Source organism: Microcebus murinus, chromosome 5 (genome assembly GCF_040939455.1).
Source record: "Microcebus murinus isolate Inina chromosome 5, M.murinus_Inina_mat1.0, whole genome shotgun sequence".
NCBI lineage: Eukaryota > Metazoa > Chordata > Mammalia > Primates > Cheirogaleidae > Microcebus > Microcebus murinus.
The window spans coordinates 90,736,208-90,758,745 of record NC_134108.1 but is presented as its reverse complement, the minus strand read 5'-3'; the positions used below and the strand labels follow the sequence as shown (position 1 = coordinate 90,758,745).

Genomic DNA, 22,538 nt, shown 5'->3' with positions numbered 1-22,538 from the left:
GGGGCCACCCTAGAGATCAAGTCTTTTCCAGTTTCTATGTTTCCATTTAACATTCATGTTCTATAGAGGCTAAGCTCTGCGCAAATATGTGAAAAGGTGACTTGTTTTCAATACTGTTTCTCCAGAGCTGCTCCTTGGCCCTTTAAAAAATTTTCTTCTAATCCTCAATGGTTCCACCATCACCAGAAGCATCTAAACTACTACTCCTTCCCAAACCTCAATAAAATTTATCTAACCTCATAATCTGTCAGAACTATGATCTTAGTTATCTAAATGCTATGCTGTATTCACCCCAAAGTAGTGGAATAAATTTGGGGCAGGTAGGCATTTCCATATTTCACTTACCAATGGAACCAACCCTCAGACACATTTTGGCAATCCGGAATCCCCTTAAATATTGTCATCTTGGAGCCATTTAATGAAACAATCACCCTAAAAGAACTGCAGTCTACAGAGACAGAAAGTATCAAGGCTGAACAGGAGGTGAGGCCAGAGATACTTAAATAGAATTACATGAGACATTTTTTTTCCCAAATAAAAAGGTCCACAAAATGTTTGGCTCCACAAAGTTTTAGTGTGGAGCAAATACTACAAACATAGACCTCTATTTAATTGGCCCAGTTTTTCCCTGAATGTGCCCCATTAGATTTACATATTCTTATGATCAAGAAAAAGAGCCTGCCGAGAGATTTGGCAGGAAGGTTGAGTCCTTATGGCAGAGACTACCATGAACAAGATTAGGCCATACTCTGCTGCCTTCACATCTGAGTATGACCATTCATGTGATTTCTGGGCAATGGAATAAAGCAAAATCATGTTACTTCCAAATGAAGTGGTAAGAGGTGGATGTGTCCTCCCCGTAGTGTCTTTCCCCACCGTCCAGTTAAATGGAAAGAACCTAGAAAACAGCAGGGACACAGGAAGGAATCTGGGTCCCAGAATGACCAGATCATTCACTCTGGACTTGAGCAAAAATCAACCTGGGATTATTTTAAGTCAGAGAATGTAGGGTTGTGTGTTACAGAATTTTGACATACTGGCTAATAAAATACAATTCTTAGATGTGCAGAGATTGAGCCTTGTGTTTGCAAAATCTCCATACATTAAAATTAAAGCACCTCTAAGTGGCTGTTAGGAGGGAGGACTGGGGCTAGAGGACATTGGCTTCCATAATGCTGCCCTACTTTTCTCTGTAATTTCTCACTTTTCCAGATGCTCAAATGTCTAGCATCAAGAAAAAAAAAACGTACACTCCGAGATAAACTTGTTTTTGTTTTTTAAGATAAACATGAGGTTTTGGAGGAAAAATAAACTAGTTCTCATATCATTTAAACCAAACATAGAGTTTTGTTCATTCATTCATTCATTCCTGTATTCACTAACTCATTCATTCATTTATTCATCCATTTACAATGGAGAGTGGGAATTGTCAGGAGACAAGAGAAATGGGCAGGATGGTATGAATTGTCCAAAGGAAGAGAAAAAGCAATTTTTCTTCAAAGTAATTTAGGTCAACATTGTCTGCTGTATCATAAGCAAGTTCATATCAATCTGCTACAGCAAAACCACTCATTTGATCAAAGCCTTGGATTTCCATTTCCAAGGCCAGAGCTTTCTCAGGACTTTAAAGCAGGGCCAATGTAACTGGAGTAAGGCTATAAAGGTGTAATAGCGGGACGTCCTTCCAACTCTAAGAAATGATGTCCAGTGGCACTAAATAACTAGACATCATTGCTGTCCTTTACTGTTCCAAAGCAAACAACCAAAAAAAAAAAAAATACTTCCCAGGATGTTCCGTATTATGTGAATCTCATGTACTGTTTCATGGGATACCTATAAGCTGTTCTGTCCAAATTCCAATTCCAGTTTTTTATAAGTTCAGCTGTGATCTACAGATCATTCTGTTAAGTCTTTTCCATAATCCCTCCGTTCCATATTATATATACACCTTCAGTGCTTCCTTCCCTCCCTCACATCCTAACACCTTCGTTTAATCGCCTCTTAATCATTTGCCTGAAAAGTAAACCCTCCAGTCACTTATTGTTTCCTTCCAGATGCTGCTGTTGAATGACTCCCCGAGGACTTCACCTAACATTCCATCCATGTTCATTTGGCTGTGCAGACTGCGATTCTAGTGCTCCAAAGCTTTTAAGCTCTTTCTTTCCAAGAAAACTCATAGCTAACACCATTATTTCCTCACAAAAACAGCAAACATCTGCAGACTGGAACACCAAAACAAAGAAAAAAAAAAAATGTGTGCAATTCTGCTGAAGTTGGATGCAACCTTTACCAGCCATTTTAGGCAATAAATCAACACTCTTCTTCTTAATTTCTAGTAAAAAATAGAGTGGCCGATTTCAATTTTCCCTCAAAAGAATAGTTAACAAACAGGTTATGAGTGAATTAAGCCTCTATTTGGAAAACCAATCTCTAACACAATTCATCAGGTTACCCAATAAAGTTTAACTTTATTCTGTATAAGAAAAATTTATTTCAGCAGCACGATTTAATGTAGTCAATAAACTGAAATATCTCGACAAACTGTTTAAACAAAAATATGTAATGTTTACCAAAATTATTTAATCCTAGAAGATTCTCATATTAACAACACTGAATATAACTAACATACATTATCTTATAAAATCATTTTTAACACTTTGATCTTATTGTCCTTCAATCTCTGTGAATGTAGGTTCCTTGTTAGAAATAAGGAAATAAAGTCTCTACAAATAAGACTGAGCCAAAACCAAAGCCTCCTAATTCCCAGCTGTTTCCTATCTAGATCATAAAGCCCTTCAGTCATGGACTTTTTAGATCAGTGGTTCTCAAACTTAAATGCACATATGAATCCCCTGTAGAGCTTGTTAAAGCAGTTTCCTGAGATCTCCTGAGATTAGGATTCATTAAGTCAATTTGGGTCAATGAATTTGCATTTCTGACCAGTTCACAGATGACAGTGGTGCTGCTGACCCAAGGACCACAATCTGAAAGCCACAGCTCTGGCTTAAATGCCACCTTTTTAAAAAAAAACCTATAAGATTATGCTTAAGTAATAGTCCACCACTATCAACTATAAAATTGATAAAAAATCCCTCTATCAATATAATGTAACACAGAGAAAATTTAGCTTCCAATTTTTATAATAATATCCATTCTAATTCCATAGTTTGAATAGCACTTGCTACTTTCTTCCTTTCAAATACCACTCTTTGATCTCTAAGTGGAAATGATTTATCTTTTTACACTTGCACCATTCCAAGTAGGTCTTCTCAGCTTACGCGAGACTAAATAATGGAAAAAATTTTAAACTATAATACCATATTCTCAAATGATTCTATAAAAGCTCCTTGCAAAGTTCACAAGTCATTTCATTTTTCTATCACTCTTTAAATTTTCGGCAGTATTTTAGAAACATTAATATCAGGAACATCTATATATGTTAGAATGCACTGAAACACATACATACACACACACACACATTATTTGTATTGCCAAATAGTTTGAAGGAATGGGAGATGATTGTTCAAGAAAGGCTTCAAGATCTGCTGCCACCACCACCAGATGCCCTGCCCTTGAAGGGTCTAATCTCATTTCTCATGGAGCGATGGGGTTGGAACATCAATGGCTGACTTACACGGGTTTTATCCAATAATAATAAGAGATAATAAGAGTAGGTCCAACTGCCCAAAGTCATTCAAGACCAAATCTAGTAATTCAAAATGATCATTTGAAAACTTGTTTGAGATAATATTTTGAAGTCACAAAGACACTCAAAGACAATAACAGAACAGGCTAAGCAAATCAACTACAAGTCAGATGAAACAGAGCAGGCATTGTGGAGATTCTACCTTAATCAATGCCTTCTCCTACACACCCACTTTTCATTGGTCCCTCTCACTTTTTACTGTATCAGTCTCATACAAAAATGTCCTCAGTTGCTCCAGGTCCTAATTTCTTTTTGGCCAACTCATGACTTTGCTCAGAGTGCTCTAACTCTCCAAAAAGATTCCTTGTTATACTACCATTTATCCAACAGTAATAAATATGTCTGTACATATATTCATATACATAAACCTACATACATACTTCCATTTACACACTCACAAACATATTTGTACATGGATGGTGTCAATTTCAGTGCAAACACATGTTAAATATATACACATTTATAGGAACAAGTTCATGAGCAATAAATGTTTGCACTTACAAAAATTAGACCAACTAAAATTTATAAACACTTGAAAAGTATTCAATGTTTAGTTGGTGATAACTAATAAATTATAATTCAATGATCTAAAAAAGCGTTGACATGCATGGGATGGAGGCATTAAAGCCAAAATACAAAAAATAAAACATACACCTTATAGACCAAATATAATTATGCTTTGCCACAATTGTAATATTAATACAAATAGCTAAACTGTATAAGACATGCCCAGTTTTTCTGATTTTACATTCCTATGATTTCTTTCGTATATGAAAAATTGTATATTTTATTGATTACGCATAAATTTAATTGTCCACATTTATTTTCCTTTCTGGGAGTTAATGAAATATTATTTTATAACACATCTCAGCCCATTTTAAATATTTTAAACTTTGTAAAACTTTCCAAATAGAAATGTTTCCAAATACACTATGAATCTGAAGACAAAAGAAAGTTATTATATGTAGTTTGAGTAATTAAAGAACCTTGTACCCAGTTTTACATGTGGCTTCATTAAAATTAGCTAAATTAGCATTCATACAGAATTAATGACAAGGAACACCCTTTATTCTCGTTTCCCAACAGTTTGGGACGAAGGTACTGGGCTTCTCATGCTTCTGCCTTTGGAAATAAAGAGAGAGAAGTACCATCAAGTATCATGGGCTCAGGGTTCCTCGAGAGGCCAATGATATAGTATCACAGACCAATGCTCCTTTGGAGAAGAAAAATGAGCAGCTATCGAAACAGGGCATAGGGAACTCCTGGCCACCTCAACATTTAACACAGTTCTTAGAAATGCTGAACACAAATAGAAGGACGGCAAAGCCTCATGAAAGTGCATTCTGTAATGGTATAAAGTTGAGTTCAAGTGTTCTGTCACAGTGTGACTGGCGCTGGTCCTGAGGCTCCTCATTTCCCAAATGGAATCAGACTGAAGTTACTGTATTAGGGGTAGGGTTGTGGGTATTGGAACAACTGCCTTGATAGTATTTTTTCTCTCTCATGCATTATCTTTTTTATTTTAAAATCGATCAAGTACAATTTGTTTCACTATCTTTACTTTTATTGTTCCTTGTGACAAATGATGGGCAACTGCTGTTTTATATGCTTCAAGCAACCCAATCTTATTCATTAGGATCTTTATTAACCTCACGATAACACCTCAGCACCTTTTTAGGTGACTGAGGTTTCCTTATTCCACTTATTGCATGATAGTGAGGTTTTACTCTACACACTATAGCTTGGACTGGTCTCTTAGAAACAAGAAGAAATATTCAATGGTTGAAGTAAAGTAAATAGACCTTGTCAGCAGAAGTTATCTAGGAATTTTCAATATGCATATGGAGTATACATATGTATACAATGCCAAATAAGTATACATTTTATATAAATTTGATCTTTTTTGATGACTTTGAGTCTATTGTACTTGGTCTGAGTTTGAGCTACCTCCTGAAGAACTAAGGAAGGATGTAATGTATCAGAAATATCCTAAAAAGCTATTTAACAGGCAGTCTGGTGGCATGTACAGAGTGAAAGGAGAAGCTCATGGAAGGTTTCAAAAAAACTATGGAGTAATTTTAAAAGTCTGAATAACCTGTCTCTGAGAGAAAAGTTCTTGTTTAGGTTCCTCCACCTCAGGATGTAAATGTTGGGTCTCAAAAAGAATTAATGATGAAAGTTGAGCTACATCATCCTAAGTATTTCCTTTAAATGACAGCTTAATCTAGAACTTGACTAACATGTTAAAAGAAAAAATGTTAACTTAAAATGAGCACTAGATAAATAATTATATTATTATACCTAAAGTTCCTACTAGTCAATAGACTGACATTATATAGTAAAAAAAAGTACAGGCTTTGGAACCTGATGTACATTCAAGTCCAGTACCTTTACCAGGTGAGTGGCCTGAAGATAATTTTATTAACTCTATGAGCCCTATTTCCTCATAATTAAAATAAGAACAACAGAATCTTCTTTGCAGAACTATAAGAATTCAGAAATTATGTAAAGCTTTTGGCAAAGTCACTGGAATAAGTTCACTATTGGATAAAGAATAGTTGATATTATTATTATATAATTTTTCAAATTCTTATTAATTACTCTATTAACAGTTAACATAGTATTTTGTATCTCAGATGATTGTTCATTTGTCCCATGTGATGTCAGTTACAAATCTACAGCAAGTTATGTTAAAATAATACTGCTGGCCCTATTTAATATTTTTTGATTAAAGACAAATGCCTGACATTTTATTTAATAAGTTATCACTATCTCTTTCTCATCAAAAGGTCAACATCTATATACATTCTTCAAAGAGCAAGTAGATTTAAGAGATCTAGCTCTCTAGAGACCAGCATTTATGCAAGCTTTATGTTTTCTCTCCTTTAGCTCAAATTTTCCTTTCAGTGTTTTCTACAGCATACATTCAGCAGAATTGTATTAAATTAAATATTAAAATCTTGTCATCAGGGAATGGAGGCTAAGTGATAGCAGACATTCATGAGTGAAACCCTGAATAACTACATCTGTTTCTCCATAGGTCTTGGAAATGTCTTTTAAACCTAGTCCTAAAACCCAGGCAAACAAAGCACCAAATTACCCTCAGTTTTAACATCTGACCAGGTCCACAGCTTTCTGTAAAACGCAAGGTTTGAACTGTCCCGCATCATTTTAAAAATGAGGGAATTATCGGCCCTTAAATCAAAATTCTCAAAAGTAGAAATTGTGTCTAAGGAAAATAAGATTTATATTTTGACTTCAACATTAACCTCTGATCGGCTTCTATTTCACAGTGAAATAAATACAGATTGAGTAAAGAATTTAAAAAGTGAATGCCAGACTCTGTACACCCAGTGGGTTACAGATGTATGAAAGTGGTGGCAGAGAGCCACTCCGCTTCCTTCAAGATCCAAAAATATTTGGAAGGAAAACCCAAAAAGGAAAAATGTCTGACAGACATGTTCTCTTTGGGGTTTCCTGCCTCATTGTTTGTCAAGCTCCCTAGACCCCACTGCTTCTTAATAAAGTTCACCAAAAAGACTCTATGAAATGCTGATTTCATAGAATAAAACTTGTAGTGAAGGCACTGTTATGTAGTTGAAGTTTCCTGCCATCTGTATTTCCCTACTTCACAAAGTCAAAGAAGCGTGACTTGTAAAGTTACAAGCGTAAGGTGACATTTGACACACTTACTATTGGTGAGCAATGGAGCCCACATGCTGTATCCTAAACTGGAGACCACAAGTTCAACACTGCCACAGAGAAACTGCCTAACCCTGAGGGATCACTATACCCCTCAATGTTTCTACTGCTTCTCCTGTAAAATATTCATGTGAACATGTAGGGGACTGACATATATTTTCCTAGTTTAAGAATTAAAGTTAGTGAGTAGTGTATGTGTTCTGCCCAGAGCGTTCGAAAGTAATCTGTTCCACAGGCTCCCTGTGATAAACAAAGGTGTTGCCCAGAGGCATAACAAAGGACCTGAGCTGCAACTAGCAAGAGCAGCCCCACCCCATGGCATTGGGGGTCTGGAAGCCACACGATAAACATATTGTTCCTGTGTTGCTGCGTACACCCCATAAGATGGCTGGTTAGTCAATGATGGGTAAGACCTCTCAAGGGAGGGGTGACCTAAGCCAGGCAAAGCCGCGGGGGTTCAGCCGAAGATCTTAGGAGGTCACCCTAATAGAAGCTGGGGATGAGAAATGCCTACTGTGGCTCACCTTGCCCATCCTTGCTAATCTCGGTCCTTTATCTATGCCTAGTACCTAGAGCAACCACCTTGAAATTCTGAGTCAGGGGATACCTGCTTCCCTAAGGCTATTCTGGAATTTATGGCTATCACTGCCACGCCTGGGTGGTTAATACAAGAAACTAACTTTAATCTTTTAGAGTATAAAAATAAAACGGACCCAGTGGATTATTACTCAAGTCAACCATTTGTATGTGTGTCTGCATTTTTCTTTGTATTCTGCGGGTTTGTGTTTTATGTTCTGTGTTCATCCTCCATCCTGTAAACAGGCCACGACAGAACATTCACATCATGCACTGTGTGAATTAACTTAATAAATACAGAGATATAGAAAATGCATGAAAAGCTAGATTCTAATTTCCCTGACCTTTACAACAGTAGCCAAGAAAGGATGCAAATAAGTTTTCAAATTTCCTAAAAATAGCACCAGAATTTAAAAGTAGACATTACAGTCCAATATGAAAAATAATAAGAAAGAGATAAAACTACTAATTTGATGTAATAAACTACATATTTTTTACTGATTAAAAAGGCAGTTAATTTGGCTAAAATCACCTGAAGTTTATACCATGAATATTTGATATATTTATAATACATAAACTATTTACTTCTATAAATATTTAATGAGGATCTAACTATGTAGGTCCTCAGAATAACAGGAAAGTAAATAAAATATAGCTGCACCCTTTAAGAAGACCCCAATATAGCAATGCAATTATATATATAATTAATAAAGAGACATTTTAAGCTATTCAACCATATTTGGTAGGGAACTTGCTTCAGTGAAGAACAGGACAAGTTCACGAAGCGTGACACAAGAATTGGTATTGGCAGAGGGAAAGGTGAAGGATACTAGAGAAATGTAGGCTCAACTCTTGTAAAAAGTGATGGACCACATCTCCCATCACATTAAAAATATAAAACAAATTTTAAGATTATGAGGCCTTTGCATCATGTTTTTACTGTAAGAGATGATAGATGAACATAGATACAGGTATAGATTATACATAGTCACAAAGAGACACACATACATATAACTAAAGGAGTAACTCTCCATGATTTCACTCTACTAATTCTGCCCATAAATCTTCCATCATCTTACTCTGACCAGGAATGCTGTCTATGCATTCAAATCCCACTTGACCTTCAAATCCACCTCCACCATAAAGACTACAATTGTCATCACTAACTCCCCACGCACTGAATTAGAACAAGTTTACAGGCTTGTGTTTTCAAATGAATTGCAAGAAAGAATTGCAGGAAAAAAAAGAGTGATCTAAATAAAAAGCAGAATGGAGGAATGAGCTTTTAAAAGAACATAGCAATGAAGAATGAAAATGTGGCTTGGGCAGTACCCTTGGTATAGATGCTGTGATGGTTCAATTTCTCATAACACTTTGCACACCTCCCCTACAATGGTCGTTACCACCCTGCTAGTACCAGAATGCCAGAGCCCAGTTCTTGCAAGGGAGGAAATCTCAGTTCCTCCTATCAAAAGTGTTTGGAACTCACAGCTCTGGTCCCTACATCTTTGCCTAGAAACCACAGATTCTGTCTATTTTTCAAAGAGCTTTTCCATTCTTGTTATTGCTTGGCATTCATATAAATTATATCAAAAAAAGAATTAAAAATATAAACCTCCAAGAATCTGAATAATTCTAAAAATCATCTTTACATAAAATTCTTTTTATACAAAGTCTGGCTTTAGAATTAATGTTCTGAGAACAAGCTCCACTAATCAATATTATTTTCTGTAATAAAAGAACACAAAAATTGGCTTACAAATAGTTAGATCCAAGAACAGAAATTAAAAACACTTGAGTGTTTAGTTAGGACTGAATGCTGATCGCTCGAAAAAATGGAGATCGTCTAAAAGGGAAGATGGCAACCGTTTGGTAATTTAAAGACAATTTCCTGCGTGCTGAGTGATTATGATTAGGTTCTACATTGTTGAAAAACATGCCAATGTTCAGAAATATCCTGGATGGTCTCATTAAAATATCCCTATGTCATTGTCCATCAAGCATCACAAAATCAAATGTCCATAGGTACAAGAAGATAACCTTGATGCCTAAAGCAGCTAAGTATATGAATAAATATTACAAATGCTGCTTAAAGGCATTCATATGTACTTATATTTTAAGTGTAGTCTAAACCAAACAAAATATTTCCAGAGGTTATATTTGGCTCACTTGAGCAGCTAATTTGCATCTCCTACTTAGACCAACAAAACATGGTCAGAACAGTGATAAGAAGCTGAGCTCCTACGTTGCTTTTGTTCTTAGCGCTTCAGGCGTTCTGAACAATCACTTTCAAATCAGAATTTCTGTTAATATGATAGTCTCCAAATATATTATTTTGCTTTATCTCTTTTCAAAACCATGTGTTACATGACAGTGACCCATAAAGATATGGGTATGCACAGTCTAGCTCCTTGGTAGATTAAGGAAAATAAAATGAAACAAAAATAACAGCTAAGCTTAGAAGGGGGTAGACAAGGAGAGAAAGAAGAAAGGGTCAGAGAAAGTTACAGCACAGAGTGAATAAGCATAAAGAAAGCCAGAAGACTTGGAGGACCTCAGAGCTAATGAAAAAAACAAGAACACAGAGTAGGGGGAGGGAAGGATGTGAAAGCCAGCTGGAATCCGAGAAAGCAAGGAATACGGGAGCCAACAGGAATCCAAGGACAGAAAGTATTGAAGATTGAAGGAAACAGGAAATTTATTGGAAACCAAGTTGTTTTTCCTTTTGTATCCAATGCAATACTATTCCAGGCAGAACTCTAGTCTCAACCTTAAAAAAGGATAGAAGGGAAGTCAAAACTCACAGCAGTCTTTTTTTCATGGGCAGGAGCCAGGGGCTCTGGAAAGACAGGTTAGAGGAAACATGACCTTTTGACTGCAGATATAGGGGTAGTGGGGTAACAGCTAGTGGGGTAACAGCACAGACCAACATAGTATTTACTGAAATTAAGTGAAGTAGAAATAAAGATAACTGGGTTCCAACTCAGAACTGCTGAATCGAAATTTCCTGGGTATTTAGTAAACACTTCAGGAGATTCCTATCACCAGAAAAGTTTAGGAAGTACTGGCATAGTGGTGAAAATTGCAGGCTTTGGAAGTAGAATTGCTTAAGTTCAAATCCTAGGTCAGATGTTCACTAGCTGTTGACCATGAGCACATTATTTAAGCTTTCTGTGCCACAATTACTAAATCTGTAAAATGGATAATTACGAAGATTAAATGAGCTATTACATGTAAACAAGTTAGGCAGTTCCTGGTACATACTGAGCATTTAATAAGGGTATCTGCATAGCTATAAAAGTCCTTGGAATAGGAAAAACATTCAAAATAACAAAACTTAATTGATTAAAAATAACAGATAAGGAATATAAAATGACTGTAATAAAGAATATAAAGTGAGTGTATCTCATATGAAACACTGAGGAGCACACTTCCTAATGGCGCAGAAACCCCCCTTGAGTTTCTGGCCTTGGTCTCAGCATGCACAAGCCAGGTATTTTCCCTTCAGGAATCAAAATGTGAACAGACTTGAACTTTCCTTCAAAAGCGCATATAAGTAGCCAGCCACTGAAATGGCTCACGCCTGTAATCCTAGCACTCTGGCGGCCAAGGCAGGTGGACTCCTTGAGCTCAGGAGTTCAAGCCAGCCTGAGCAAGAGCAAGAACCCCGTCTCTACAAAAATCAGAAAAATTAACCAGGTGTGGTGGCACCTGCCTGTAGTCCCAGCTACCAGGGAGGTTGAGGCAGGAGGATCACTTGAGCCCAGGAGTTGGAGGTTGCAGTGAGCTATGATGATGCCACTGTACTCTTGCTGGGATGACAGAGCATGACTGTCTCAAAAAAAAAAAGTGCATATATGTCGATTTAAATTAAAGGTGGCTTTAAGATCTAGAGGACTCATGCTCCAGAGATGAGGACTGTCTTGAAATGCAATAAATCCTGGACTTGGCTAATGCTGAAATACCCAAACAGACACAGCCACCATGAGACTGCTGAGACTTAGTCAATTGGTAACCCCTCTTTACTTCAGAGTCCTAACAAGTCATTTCCCAATATATTATTCCCCCAAATCATCTACTCCTCCTGTAGAACCCTCCATGGTTTTCTTTCTTTCATGTTATGGTGAGATTCAAGTCCTTTTATTTTTCCATCTGGAAAATCAGCTGTATAGTTAAGAAGCTCCACCACATTCTCAACCTCTTTACAAACAGTCCTATTATCTCCTGGCCTTAAATGAGGCCTTGATTACCCTTGAGAAAAGCACTCACCTGCAACCCTCCCATGTAGAAGCTGCTTAGTCTCCCCTTCTTTGCCTAGTGACTGGAAGATGGACAGCATCTTCAGTTTCCATTACTTCTTGAAGACTGTTACTTTTCTTTTTTTTTTTTTACTTGTATAAAAGCCCCTGTGCTTCTTTGCTATCCATGTTATTTGGCCATATTGTCTTTTATGTCTGCTTGATGACTTTTATCTCTCATATATCAAGGCCATTAGAACTTAGTTCACCATCATTATCTTACCCCCAAATCTAAACACATTCTGCAGTGTATTCAATGTCCTGGTGGACCTTCCATCCAATACTGGGTTTTCAGTGAAATGCACTGGACTTTTACTCCATTCCAACCATTAATTCATCTGGTCACTGTTGCAGCAGTGTGTACTGCTGGTGTTTACAGCTCTTATTCATTTGACCAGGGAAAGAACCGAGCAGCACTCGAAGAGTCGGAGAACAGCTTTTATTCTTCCACAGCAGACTCAACACATCTAATGTTACAGCTCTCTTCGTGTCTTCCGATGTTCTTCCCTCCTTCCTGCCCTTCTGCCCCTGCTTTTATACCCTTGGTAGGCCTCAAGAAGCGTCCAATCAACTACAAGCTTTAACATCCAATCAGCAACAAGCTTTAACATTCAATCAGCAACAAGCTTTAACATCCAATCAACAACAAGCTTTAACATCCAACCAAAAACAGTGGGATTCAAAAATTACCCAATCAGGATCACTGGCCCCAGCAGCGTGCCTCTAACTGGCCACGCACAACACTGGCCCCGGGAGATGCGGAACTATGGGGAGGCAGCAATCGGCCGCATCCCGGGCATCGATATTTTCCCATCAGTCATATAAAGGGCTTATTATTATCACTTGATGGTTCACCTATTAATTAAGCCTCTGACCACAAATACCTATCCTTTCAACTTTCTAACTTTATTGTGCCCATCTTGGACCTCAAATCAGTATTACAAGTCTTTGGAACTCACTATTTTCACCTCATCTGTCAGATGTCTTACATTACCAAAAAGGATCTTGAGAATGGCAAACATGCCTGGGACATGTTATGTGAAGAATCATGCTGTAAAAATGAAACAGTCTTTTTCTAAAGGTGAGTGAGTTCGTTCTTTGAAATATATATTTTGCTCCGAACAATAGTAGTGATGTAAATGTGAAATAAGAATATCAGAAAGCCACAAACAGCCTTAAAAATAAGAAATGTAAAATGGTAAGTGAGGCTGACAGATGTGGCAAAAAATTGGATTAACCTATCAACAGTCACATCAAACATAATTAAAGTTAAATTCACCTAATTAAGAATGAACAGTAATCAGATAAGCAGCTTAGAAGACATATATAAGCAAAACAATAGAGAAATGGATATGTATAGTCTTAAAAACAATTATTTTTAAAAAACTAAAATAAAATGAGCTAAATATTCAAATGGAAATTAAAATATTAATCCAAAGAAAGAAGAGAAGAAAAAGGATTTTTTTTCAAAAAAACAGAAATCAGTTGCTAGCACATGCATAAACAGATACAAACACACACATATAGTCAAGAGGATCGACAAGCCTACAAGATGCTTTTTGAATGTAGTCATAAAATATAGAAAGGCTTACACAGAGAGAGAATATGAGAATGTACCAGGAACAAAAAGAAGCAATGCAAAACATAAGAATAAAAAGAAAATGTAAATAATAATAAAAAATACTTTTACCAAATTTATACCCATATAATGGAAAGACATCAGATAAATATGTCACTAGAGATAAAATATTATAAAATAACTATCCATTTCATTATTAATTGAACAAACTTTATTAAACTATTTACTAAACTGTTGAAATTTTATTAAACTATGTCACACATAAAGAAGGAATAAATAGCATATTGTTCTTCTAAAACTAGATATTGAAATTGAGCATAATGTAAATTTTCATATTGTTTAGAAAATATCTTCATTACCTTTCACAATTTTTCTTCATAGTGAAAACTATTAGTTTTTCATAAAATATTTTTCATGAAGCAATCTTTTTTAATCCTTCTTTAAAATTTAAATTGATAATGTAAACAGTATGCATATTACCTGGAATGTAACCACTTTAAAATTTTTTGCAATATGGTAAATTAATATATTTCTATAATTTAAACTAAATGGTAAAGCTGGCATTTTAAAATTTAATTTCCCTGTTATATTGTTAATCTTTCACCAATGGCTGACTAGCTTGTTCAGAACAATGCTGAGAACAACCAGATAAAATGGATAAAATATTAACGGAAAACACTTGTTTGATAACCTTAGAAAGTTGCCAAGGTGGTGAGTACTTCAGCAGCCAATATATTGTGCAGAAGAAAAAAAGTGGTGAGCCCAACATTTAGCATGAGTTTTCTTCTTGAGATATTTGCCAAATCTGTATCAGTACTGAGAAGCTGAGGAGATAATCAGAGCTTCCAGGAGCCTTACAAGGATGAAGAGGAAGTATTTTGAGTTCGGGTCCCAATAAGCAGGAGAGATCTGGGTAGACAGCCTAGGCTTTAGTTAGGACCTCTGAAAGGCTACAAAATAAAAGTAAGAGTGAAGAGAAAACGACAAGCCCTCACCAACAAAGTACACTGAACCTCATATCAGCTAAGCGCCTGATTGACTTAAAGTAAATTATCCCTAAAGTTATTGTTTGACAAAAGCAAAAGAGAAATACTTTTTTGAGAAGAATAATATTATTCAGAGCTTCAAATCATGTCTATAATTTCTTTCATATCAGAGTGTATGACATTGATTTAAATTTAGTAGGCATATCAGGAAGGAAGATACATGAAACTGACTGACTGGAGATCTGGATAATTGGAGCTGTCAGACATGAACTTTAAAATAACTCTGATAAATATTCAAGAATTCATGCTAAGATAGAGAATTGTGGAAGAGACCTAAAAGCTATTTTAAAAAATCACATAGAAATGCAATATAACTCAAAAATACAATAACTAAAATTAAGAACTCAATAAATTAGATTAGCAGCAAATTTGATAGAGCCAAAGAGGAAATTAGTGAAATAGAATATAAATGAGAAGAAAATATTCAGACTAAACATGGAGAAAAAAAGAAAGGATGAAAATACAAAAATGAATGCAAGAAATCAATAAGGCACAGCGAAAGTTCTAAGATTCTTCTAGTTGTAGGCTCAATTAGAGGATTTAAAAAAAAAAAAGAAAAAAAAACAAGAATCACAATGTTTGATGAGAAAGTAGTTAAAAAATATTTCCAAAACATGTGAAAGTCAACAAGCATCAAGTGGTAGATCCAAGGAGTGCTACAAACCATTAGCCAAGAAAATTCAAAGCAAACTATACCTAGATATACCATAATAATACTAAAAGCAAAGAAAAGAGAATGATTGACACAAGAGAAGCAGCTGATTTCATTTTCTCTGGCTCCCACTAGATCTATTGACAAATCTGCATTTTGTGCTGCCATCATGTATTTTAATTATTTAGATAAATCTATGTTTACGGCCAATATTCATTTGTATTTACAAACATTATATATGTAAATGTGTATATGTGTGTGCATGTGTGTAATTTCAACCAAGAAAAACTGAAAGAAATCATCACTAGTAGAGTTTTTACTAAAGAAAATATTGAAGCAAATACTTCTGGCTGAAGAAAAGTAATGTTAGATTGAAGAGATTATTAGATGAATAAGGGAACAAAGAGGGAAGAAAAATATTGTACATAAATATAAATGGATATTGACTATATAAGTCTATTTTGTAAACCTACCATACAGAGATTAAATATATGTATGTGACAAGAAAAATATAAAAAACAGAAGACAGTAAATAAAACAAAGTGTTATATATCCATTTTAATAAGTTGCAATAATAATGATTTATGTTATATTTTAATAAGTTATGGTTGTATGTTGGCATCTTATAGATAGCAACTTAGAGTATATAAAAACAGCCTATTACTCACATGTTAATGCAATAATAAAAATACTGCCTTCTTTCAAAAGAAGGAAAAAAGGGAAGGAGGAACAAAGAACACATGAGACAAATAGAAAACAAATAGTGGGACGGTAGTTTGTTTCCTTTCTGAAAATTCCTCCCCAATCATCATAAGGTATTTAGTAAATGTACTAACGACTACATAGCTGCAAGCTAAAAGTATTTAGTTACATTATCCTATGATTACATTTAAGCAGAAACATAATACATTGAGGTTAAATTCCAGAGACCCTTTAGCACCAAATAACTTTATTTTGAATCATAATTTTTGCTGACAGCGAACATAACATGGATAAGAATTTAATAAAAAATAACTGTAAATTTAATCTCACATAATCTACAATTTAATTTTAGAAATATAATAGGTTTGAAATATTGTTTATGTTAGAATTTAGATCTTTGGGAATTTTATCGTTGCAATAGGACATTAATATAGGAAGAGATTTTGCTATTGCTTAAGCCACACTTGAAAATCAAAGAGGCATTGCTTTACCAAGATCTTTAAATGTAATAAAAACCTTACACATGCCAATTAAGCCATCTGCATTCTACCCATTTTAACAGAGATAAATATAGAAAATAAAACAGGCCCTAAGAAAAATAGCTGGAATCACAGAATGAGCAACTTTAACCTCTTGCTCTATTAAGAGGCCTTTCCGCAAAATCAGTCATTAGCAAAAATGTAGAGATCCAAAGAATTTAATCATTGGACCTGGAGTAGGATAAGCCTTCATTCACATTGACCCTTTTTGTATTTGGTAATATACTGTTCAACTTCAATTTGTATGTAATTGTATTTATACACACATACACCTATAATATTTTATTTCATCCTAATAATTTAATAGGAATATAATATCTCTAATATGTAAACTGAAAATTTAAGACCTAGTCATGATATTATATGCACAAAATCACAGAGTAAGTAAGCTGCTACCAGAAAAAGATCTAGGTTTCCACTCTTTTATTGCCATGCACAGCAATCTTTCAAAATATAGACTTTGTATCTGTTCAACTGCAAACTTACTTCCTATCACAGGAGTCAGTTCTACTCATGGTTCTCTCTGCCGATTCAACAACGGACATTTTTTTTTATTTCAGCATATTATAGAGGTACAAATTTTAAGGTTTCAAATAATGCCCTTGTCCCTCCTCCCCCCACAAGTCTGAGCTTCAAGTGTGACCATCCCCCAGACGGTGCACATCTCACTCATTGATTCGGAGAGATAAGAACACTCCTACACTGCTGGTGGGACTGCAAACTAGTTCAACCTCTGTGGAAAGCAATATGGAGATACCTTTAAGAGATACAAGTAGACCTACAATTTGATCCAGCAATCCCATTACTGGGCATCTACCCAAAAGAAACAAAGTCACTCTATGAAAAAGACACCTGCACTCGAATTAGTTTATAGCAGCACAATTCACAATTGCAAAGCTGTGGAAACAACCCAAGTGCCCATCAATGCATGAGTGGATTAATAAAATGTGGCATATGTATACCATGGAGTACTATTCAGCTCTAAGAAACAATGGTGATATAGCACCTCTTGTATTTTCCTGGATAGAGCTGGAACCCATTCTACTAAGTGAAGTATCCCAAGAATGGAAAAACAACGGACAATTGATTAAGGCTCTTTGCTGTCTCTTCACAGCCTCCGGCATTCATTTTCACTTCATTTCCCCATCAAAGCATGACTAGGTTCTATGAGAAGAAAAGGTAAGACACAAACAACAATAATACCCACCTACAGGCACTAAGACCAAATTCTATTGACAGTATACCCTCATTATCATTGATTTTGCATCCATTTAACAAATATTTATGAAAGAACTACAATTTGCCAATCATTGTTTTGGACCCTGAACAAGGTCCTAAGAAGAATTTCATTGTCTTCATCAGCATGTGATACTTGTGGCTTAGAAGGGCAAACATTCATTCATTTATTTATTCAACAAGTATTACCGGCCATCAAAAACTAACTAGCCATCGTTAGGTGTTGCGAATCCTGGGGTGGATACCTTCCTTACTCTTACTGTGCCCAATTTCTAGCAGGTGATTAAAAAATCCAATAATCCCAAAAATAAACACATAATTCATATTATATATAACAAAGAAGTCACCAAGCAATAAAAGTATAACAAAGGCTGCTGGCCTTGAAAGTCTGGGAAAGATTTTGTGAGAAAGTAACATCCAAGTTGAGAGCTGAAGGTTGAATAGAAGTTCATTAGTTGAAAAGAATCTTCTTAGCAGAGGAGAAAACACCATGTTTCCAGAGGGAACATGATTTGTTAGAGTATTCAAAGGTGGCCACTGTGGCTAAAGTGGCAAGACCAAGAGAAAATAGTTAAAAATGATGTTGCTGAGACATACAATGAAAAGAACATTTGAGGCTTCAGAAAACATATTACAAGTTTTAGTGTCCATTCCTAAAAGCAATGGGAATTCACAGACTGTTGTGACACAGGGAAATAGCATGATTCTATTTGAAATAAAGAACATTCCCAATAAGTGTTATAGACAGTGGGCTGAAAGGGATATATGGAGAATAACAAGACTATTTTGAGAGTTCAGTCATCCACATGAGAGATAATGCCATTTTAAAATTGGTGGTAGCAGTGAAGTTGGGAAAATGGATGGGTTCGAAAGAAATTCAAAGTAAAATTGACAGACTCAGTGATATTTTGGGTGTGGGGAAATGAAAGAAGGGAGCTCTTGGTTTGTGGCTTACAGAACTGAATGAATTACGATGGAATTCCCTGCAGTAAGAAATACTGAGAGGGTCCAAGGTTGAAAGCAGTAAAACATGAATGAAATTTTGGATGTTGAGTTTGAGTTGCTGTTGGGATAACCAAGTGATGATACCAAGTCAGGAAGTGAATAACTGGGCTGGAATTCAAGAGAAAAATGAGAATGTAAACCTGGAAAACACTGATACACAAACAGTAACTAAAACTGTTGAGTGTGGGCAAGCCGCTCTAGGAGGAATACATATACTCACAGGGAACCTAAACATTCACCAGGGAGAAACAGTTCACTTAGCCTGCCAACAAGACTAAGGAACCGGAGGTAGGGTTTAAAGCAGTAAAGGTTTTTTTAGAAGAGAGGCCCAGGAAAATGATAAATTTCCAAAAGCCAAGTGTCAGGTGCAAATGCTGCTGTGAGTTCAAATAAGATAAGACAGAAAATAAATTACAACTCAACAGGACTGGGACTAAAACATAATTATAAAATTCCTGAGAACATAGAGAAAGGGGCATTAAGGCTGTAGGAAGAAAAGGGGTGGACAACAGAAGTGATTTGTAAACTATATTTGAGACATGAATAGAAGTTGTCTTGGCAAAGCAGTCAGTGAGTTAAAAGGCAATATTTAGAGAAGGCATAGATTTTTTCTCCAGAAAGAAAAAAGAAATCTTCATTAGGCTGATTGAGTGTCCCAAAATTCTATTCCTCGCACTCATTGATCCATAAACCTACTCATTTTCACTTAAACTGCTTCCCCGTCTTAACAAAGTAGACATCCTTACTTAGAAGCCAATCTTCTATCATTGTCCCTAAAGCTCACAAAATGCATAAGTCAGAAAACAGAAGGAGAGAGAAAGAAATACAATCTTCACCCAGCAACAAAAGCCATACAAAGTGTCAAACTTAAGGGAAAAAAAGTTAGATTTCTGATTATATAACTAAATATGAAAGTTAAGAACATTAAGGGAAACATTATATAATAGGAAGATCAAAACAGAATCTAGGAAAATTAAATAAACACATTAACATGTGAGAAGATAAAAGATAAATTTCCCCTTTTCCCATTGTCTTCAGAGTTTTATGTTAGATGACAATGGCCATCTTGTAAGTAATGAGATGCAGAGTATCTTTTAAAGAATCCACAAATGGTGAATTCCAATCTGTAAAGCTAAGATTACAATTTCACGTATTGATACACTGAACTGAGGATACACTATATAAAAATGAATACCTAATATTAGAACAATTGATTTAAAGTCATATACTTGCAATTATGCCTATCCACTAAAATATTATAACACAAGTTATTATTTTGTTCACACGACAAATTAGAAAGGTTTGCATCCAGTGCCTATAATTAGAAAGGTTTGCATCCAGTGCCTATAATTACAAAAGATATAGCTATGCCCTCATTGTGCCCCTCCTTTTTTCCATGTTCTAACATTTGCATGGCAATCATCAGTTATTCAATATTTTGTGAAGTTTTAAATTTTAAGCTTTTTAAGGGGAAAAATAAATTTCTTTATTTAACTTTTCTTCATTTATCTGACACTCTGGTTGAGACTGCATTAAATCATAAGTGTGTGGATAATATTAAGTTGCCTATTGTCTTAATATGGGCCTTTAGGAACAATGTGGGAATACGTTTTAATCTGAAATCAGACTTTTACAATTTGCAGTTATTTACAATTTTTTTTCATACTTGTTAAGTTTTGTTGAAGCACAAATAAATGCATTAGGAATAATTAATGATTTGATGGATTATTTCATCCTACTAGGTCTCCCTAACCGTCTGTCTGCCTTGGTTTCATTCCTTCTTCTGCCTCACATTGTGACAAATTTATGGTCTTTGTTACACAACACAAGGAGGAAACTGAGAATAAGGGCACTATCTCTGACAAATTATATAATCTAAGGCATCCCTTCCAAAGGAAACAGAAACGAGGAATCATTTCCTTCAGCCGACCTGCGAAACGGTCACAGGTAGGGATTCTTGCTGGATCTCATCTGGAGGGGCGGGTCCAGAAATCCACAGCAGAGAGATGTCAGGGAACCATTGAAAGGGCGCGGCCTAACACGACAGAACTGGTGCAGGAAGGAGGGCCTAGGGTGCGGAGGTGACACACACGGGGGCGACGGCACCAGGAGGTCGAGGGGAGAAGGGCTGGCCGTCCGTGTGCGAGAGGACGGGGAACAACACCCTGGGCCGCGAGGTGGTACCTGCGCGGGGTCGAGCGCCCCTGCCACTGTATCCCCGATCCAGAGATGCTCGCGGAGAAGCTGCTGGTAGCTGAGGCAGTGCTTCACCGCGGAGGGCACGTTCCCCATGGCGGAGCCGGGGGCTGCGGCCGGCGATGGGAGGGAGCCTGGAGGAGGTGGAGGAGGAGGAGGAGGAGGCGGGAAGGCACCGCGCAGGGAAACTGCCGGGAGCGCGCCCTCCCGCTCCCCCGAGCGCGGGCTGCAAGGACCCGGCCCGCGCTGGCTGCGCAGTGCGGCGGCGCCAGGGGCAGGGGGCGCCAGGGCCACCTGCGGCCGACGCCGGAAACGCCCCGGAACCCGAATTGGAAAGGGACCAACCAACCCAGCCAGAGGGTGTTCAGGGTGGCTCCTCTTCCTCACAATGCTGGGCGCTCAGGGCTAACCATATCTGCACGTGCCTGCCCACCGACTTCTCACCTGATGCAGCACTTAACATAGAAGGAAAGGGGCTAAAAAAAAAAAAAAAGGAAGGGGCCTTGCCTTTGGTGGTGGGTGACTTTGTTCATTCCCAGCTACAGCAGCCCCTCTAGGGGCTCAGCGTAGATTTTTGTCCACCAGTTGAGCTCACTTGAGTTTATGCTTTTACGCCAATAAACTCGATTTTGGAATTTTTTGAGGCAATTGGTAAGGTTGAAATATATGTCTATATATATGCAACAGTCTAATGAAAAAGAAAAGATAGGTGGTCAGAGATGCCAGTGGTACTGTCAGAGGTAAGTGGTTAAGTCAGGAAGTTGCCAGTAAGTTGGTGCTGCAGTAAATCCCTGAAATAGAATTGAGTTTTTTAAAGCAGGCATGGCACAGAATTGTTGAAGCCCTGAGGGTTAAATGTATTCAAATGGAAAATTCTAAACAATTCCTTCGAATATTAGAATTGGAAAAAAAAAATTTTTTTTGAGACAGAGTCTCATTATGTTGCTCAGGGTAGAGTGCCATGGCATCAGCCTAGCTCACAGCAACCTCGAACTCCTAGGCTCAAACAATCCTCCTGCCTCAGCCTCCCGAGATAGCTGGGACTACAGGCATGTGCCACCATGCTCAGCTAACTTTTTCTATATATTTGGTTGGTTAATTTCTTTCTATTTTTAGTAGAGACAGGGTCTCACTCTTGCTCAGGCTAGTGTTGAACTCCTGACCTTGAGCTATCCCCAGCCTAGGCCTCCCAGAGTGCTAGGATTACAGGCGTGAGCCACTGTGCCCAGCCAAGAATTGGAGAAATCTTTAGTGAGGCAGGGAGTTCAGAAGATAGTGCTGGAGCAGACCACCTCCCTACC

At 36.8% G+C, this 22,538-nt stretch overlaps 1 protein-coding gene across 1 annotated transcript in view; it reads right to left on the bottom strand.

Moving 5' to 3' along the window:
- Nucleotides 1-21,492, bottom strand: part of HMGCLL1 (3-hydroxy-3-methylglutaryl-CoA lyase like 1) — a 142,347-nt gene extending 120,855 nt beyond the window's left edge. The window contains exon 1 of the mRNA XM_012780785.2: nt 21,226-21,492. Coding sequence (XP_012636239.1) covers nt 21,226-21,333 — 108 coding nt within the window. The 5' untranslated portion in view covers nt 21,334-21,492. The remainder of the gene's footprint in view (nt 1-21,225) is intronic.
- Between the last annotated feature and the right edge of the window lie 1,046 nt (nt 21,493-22,538).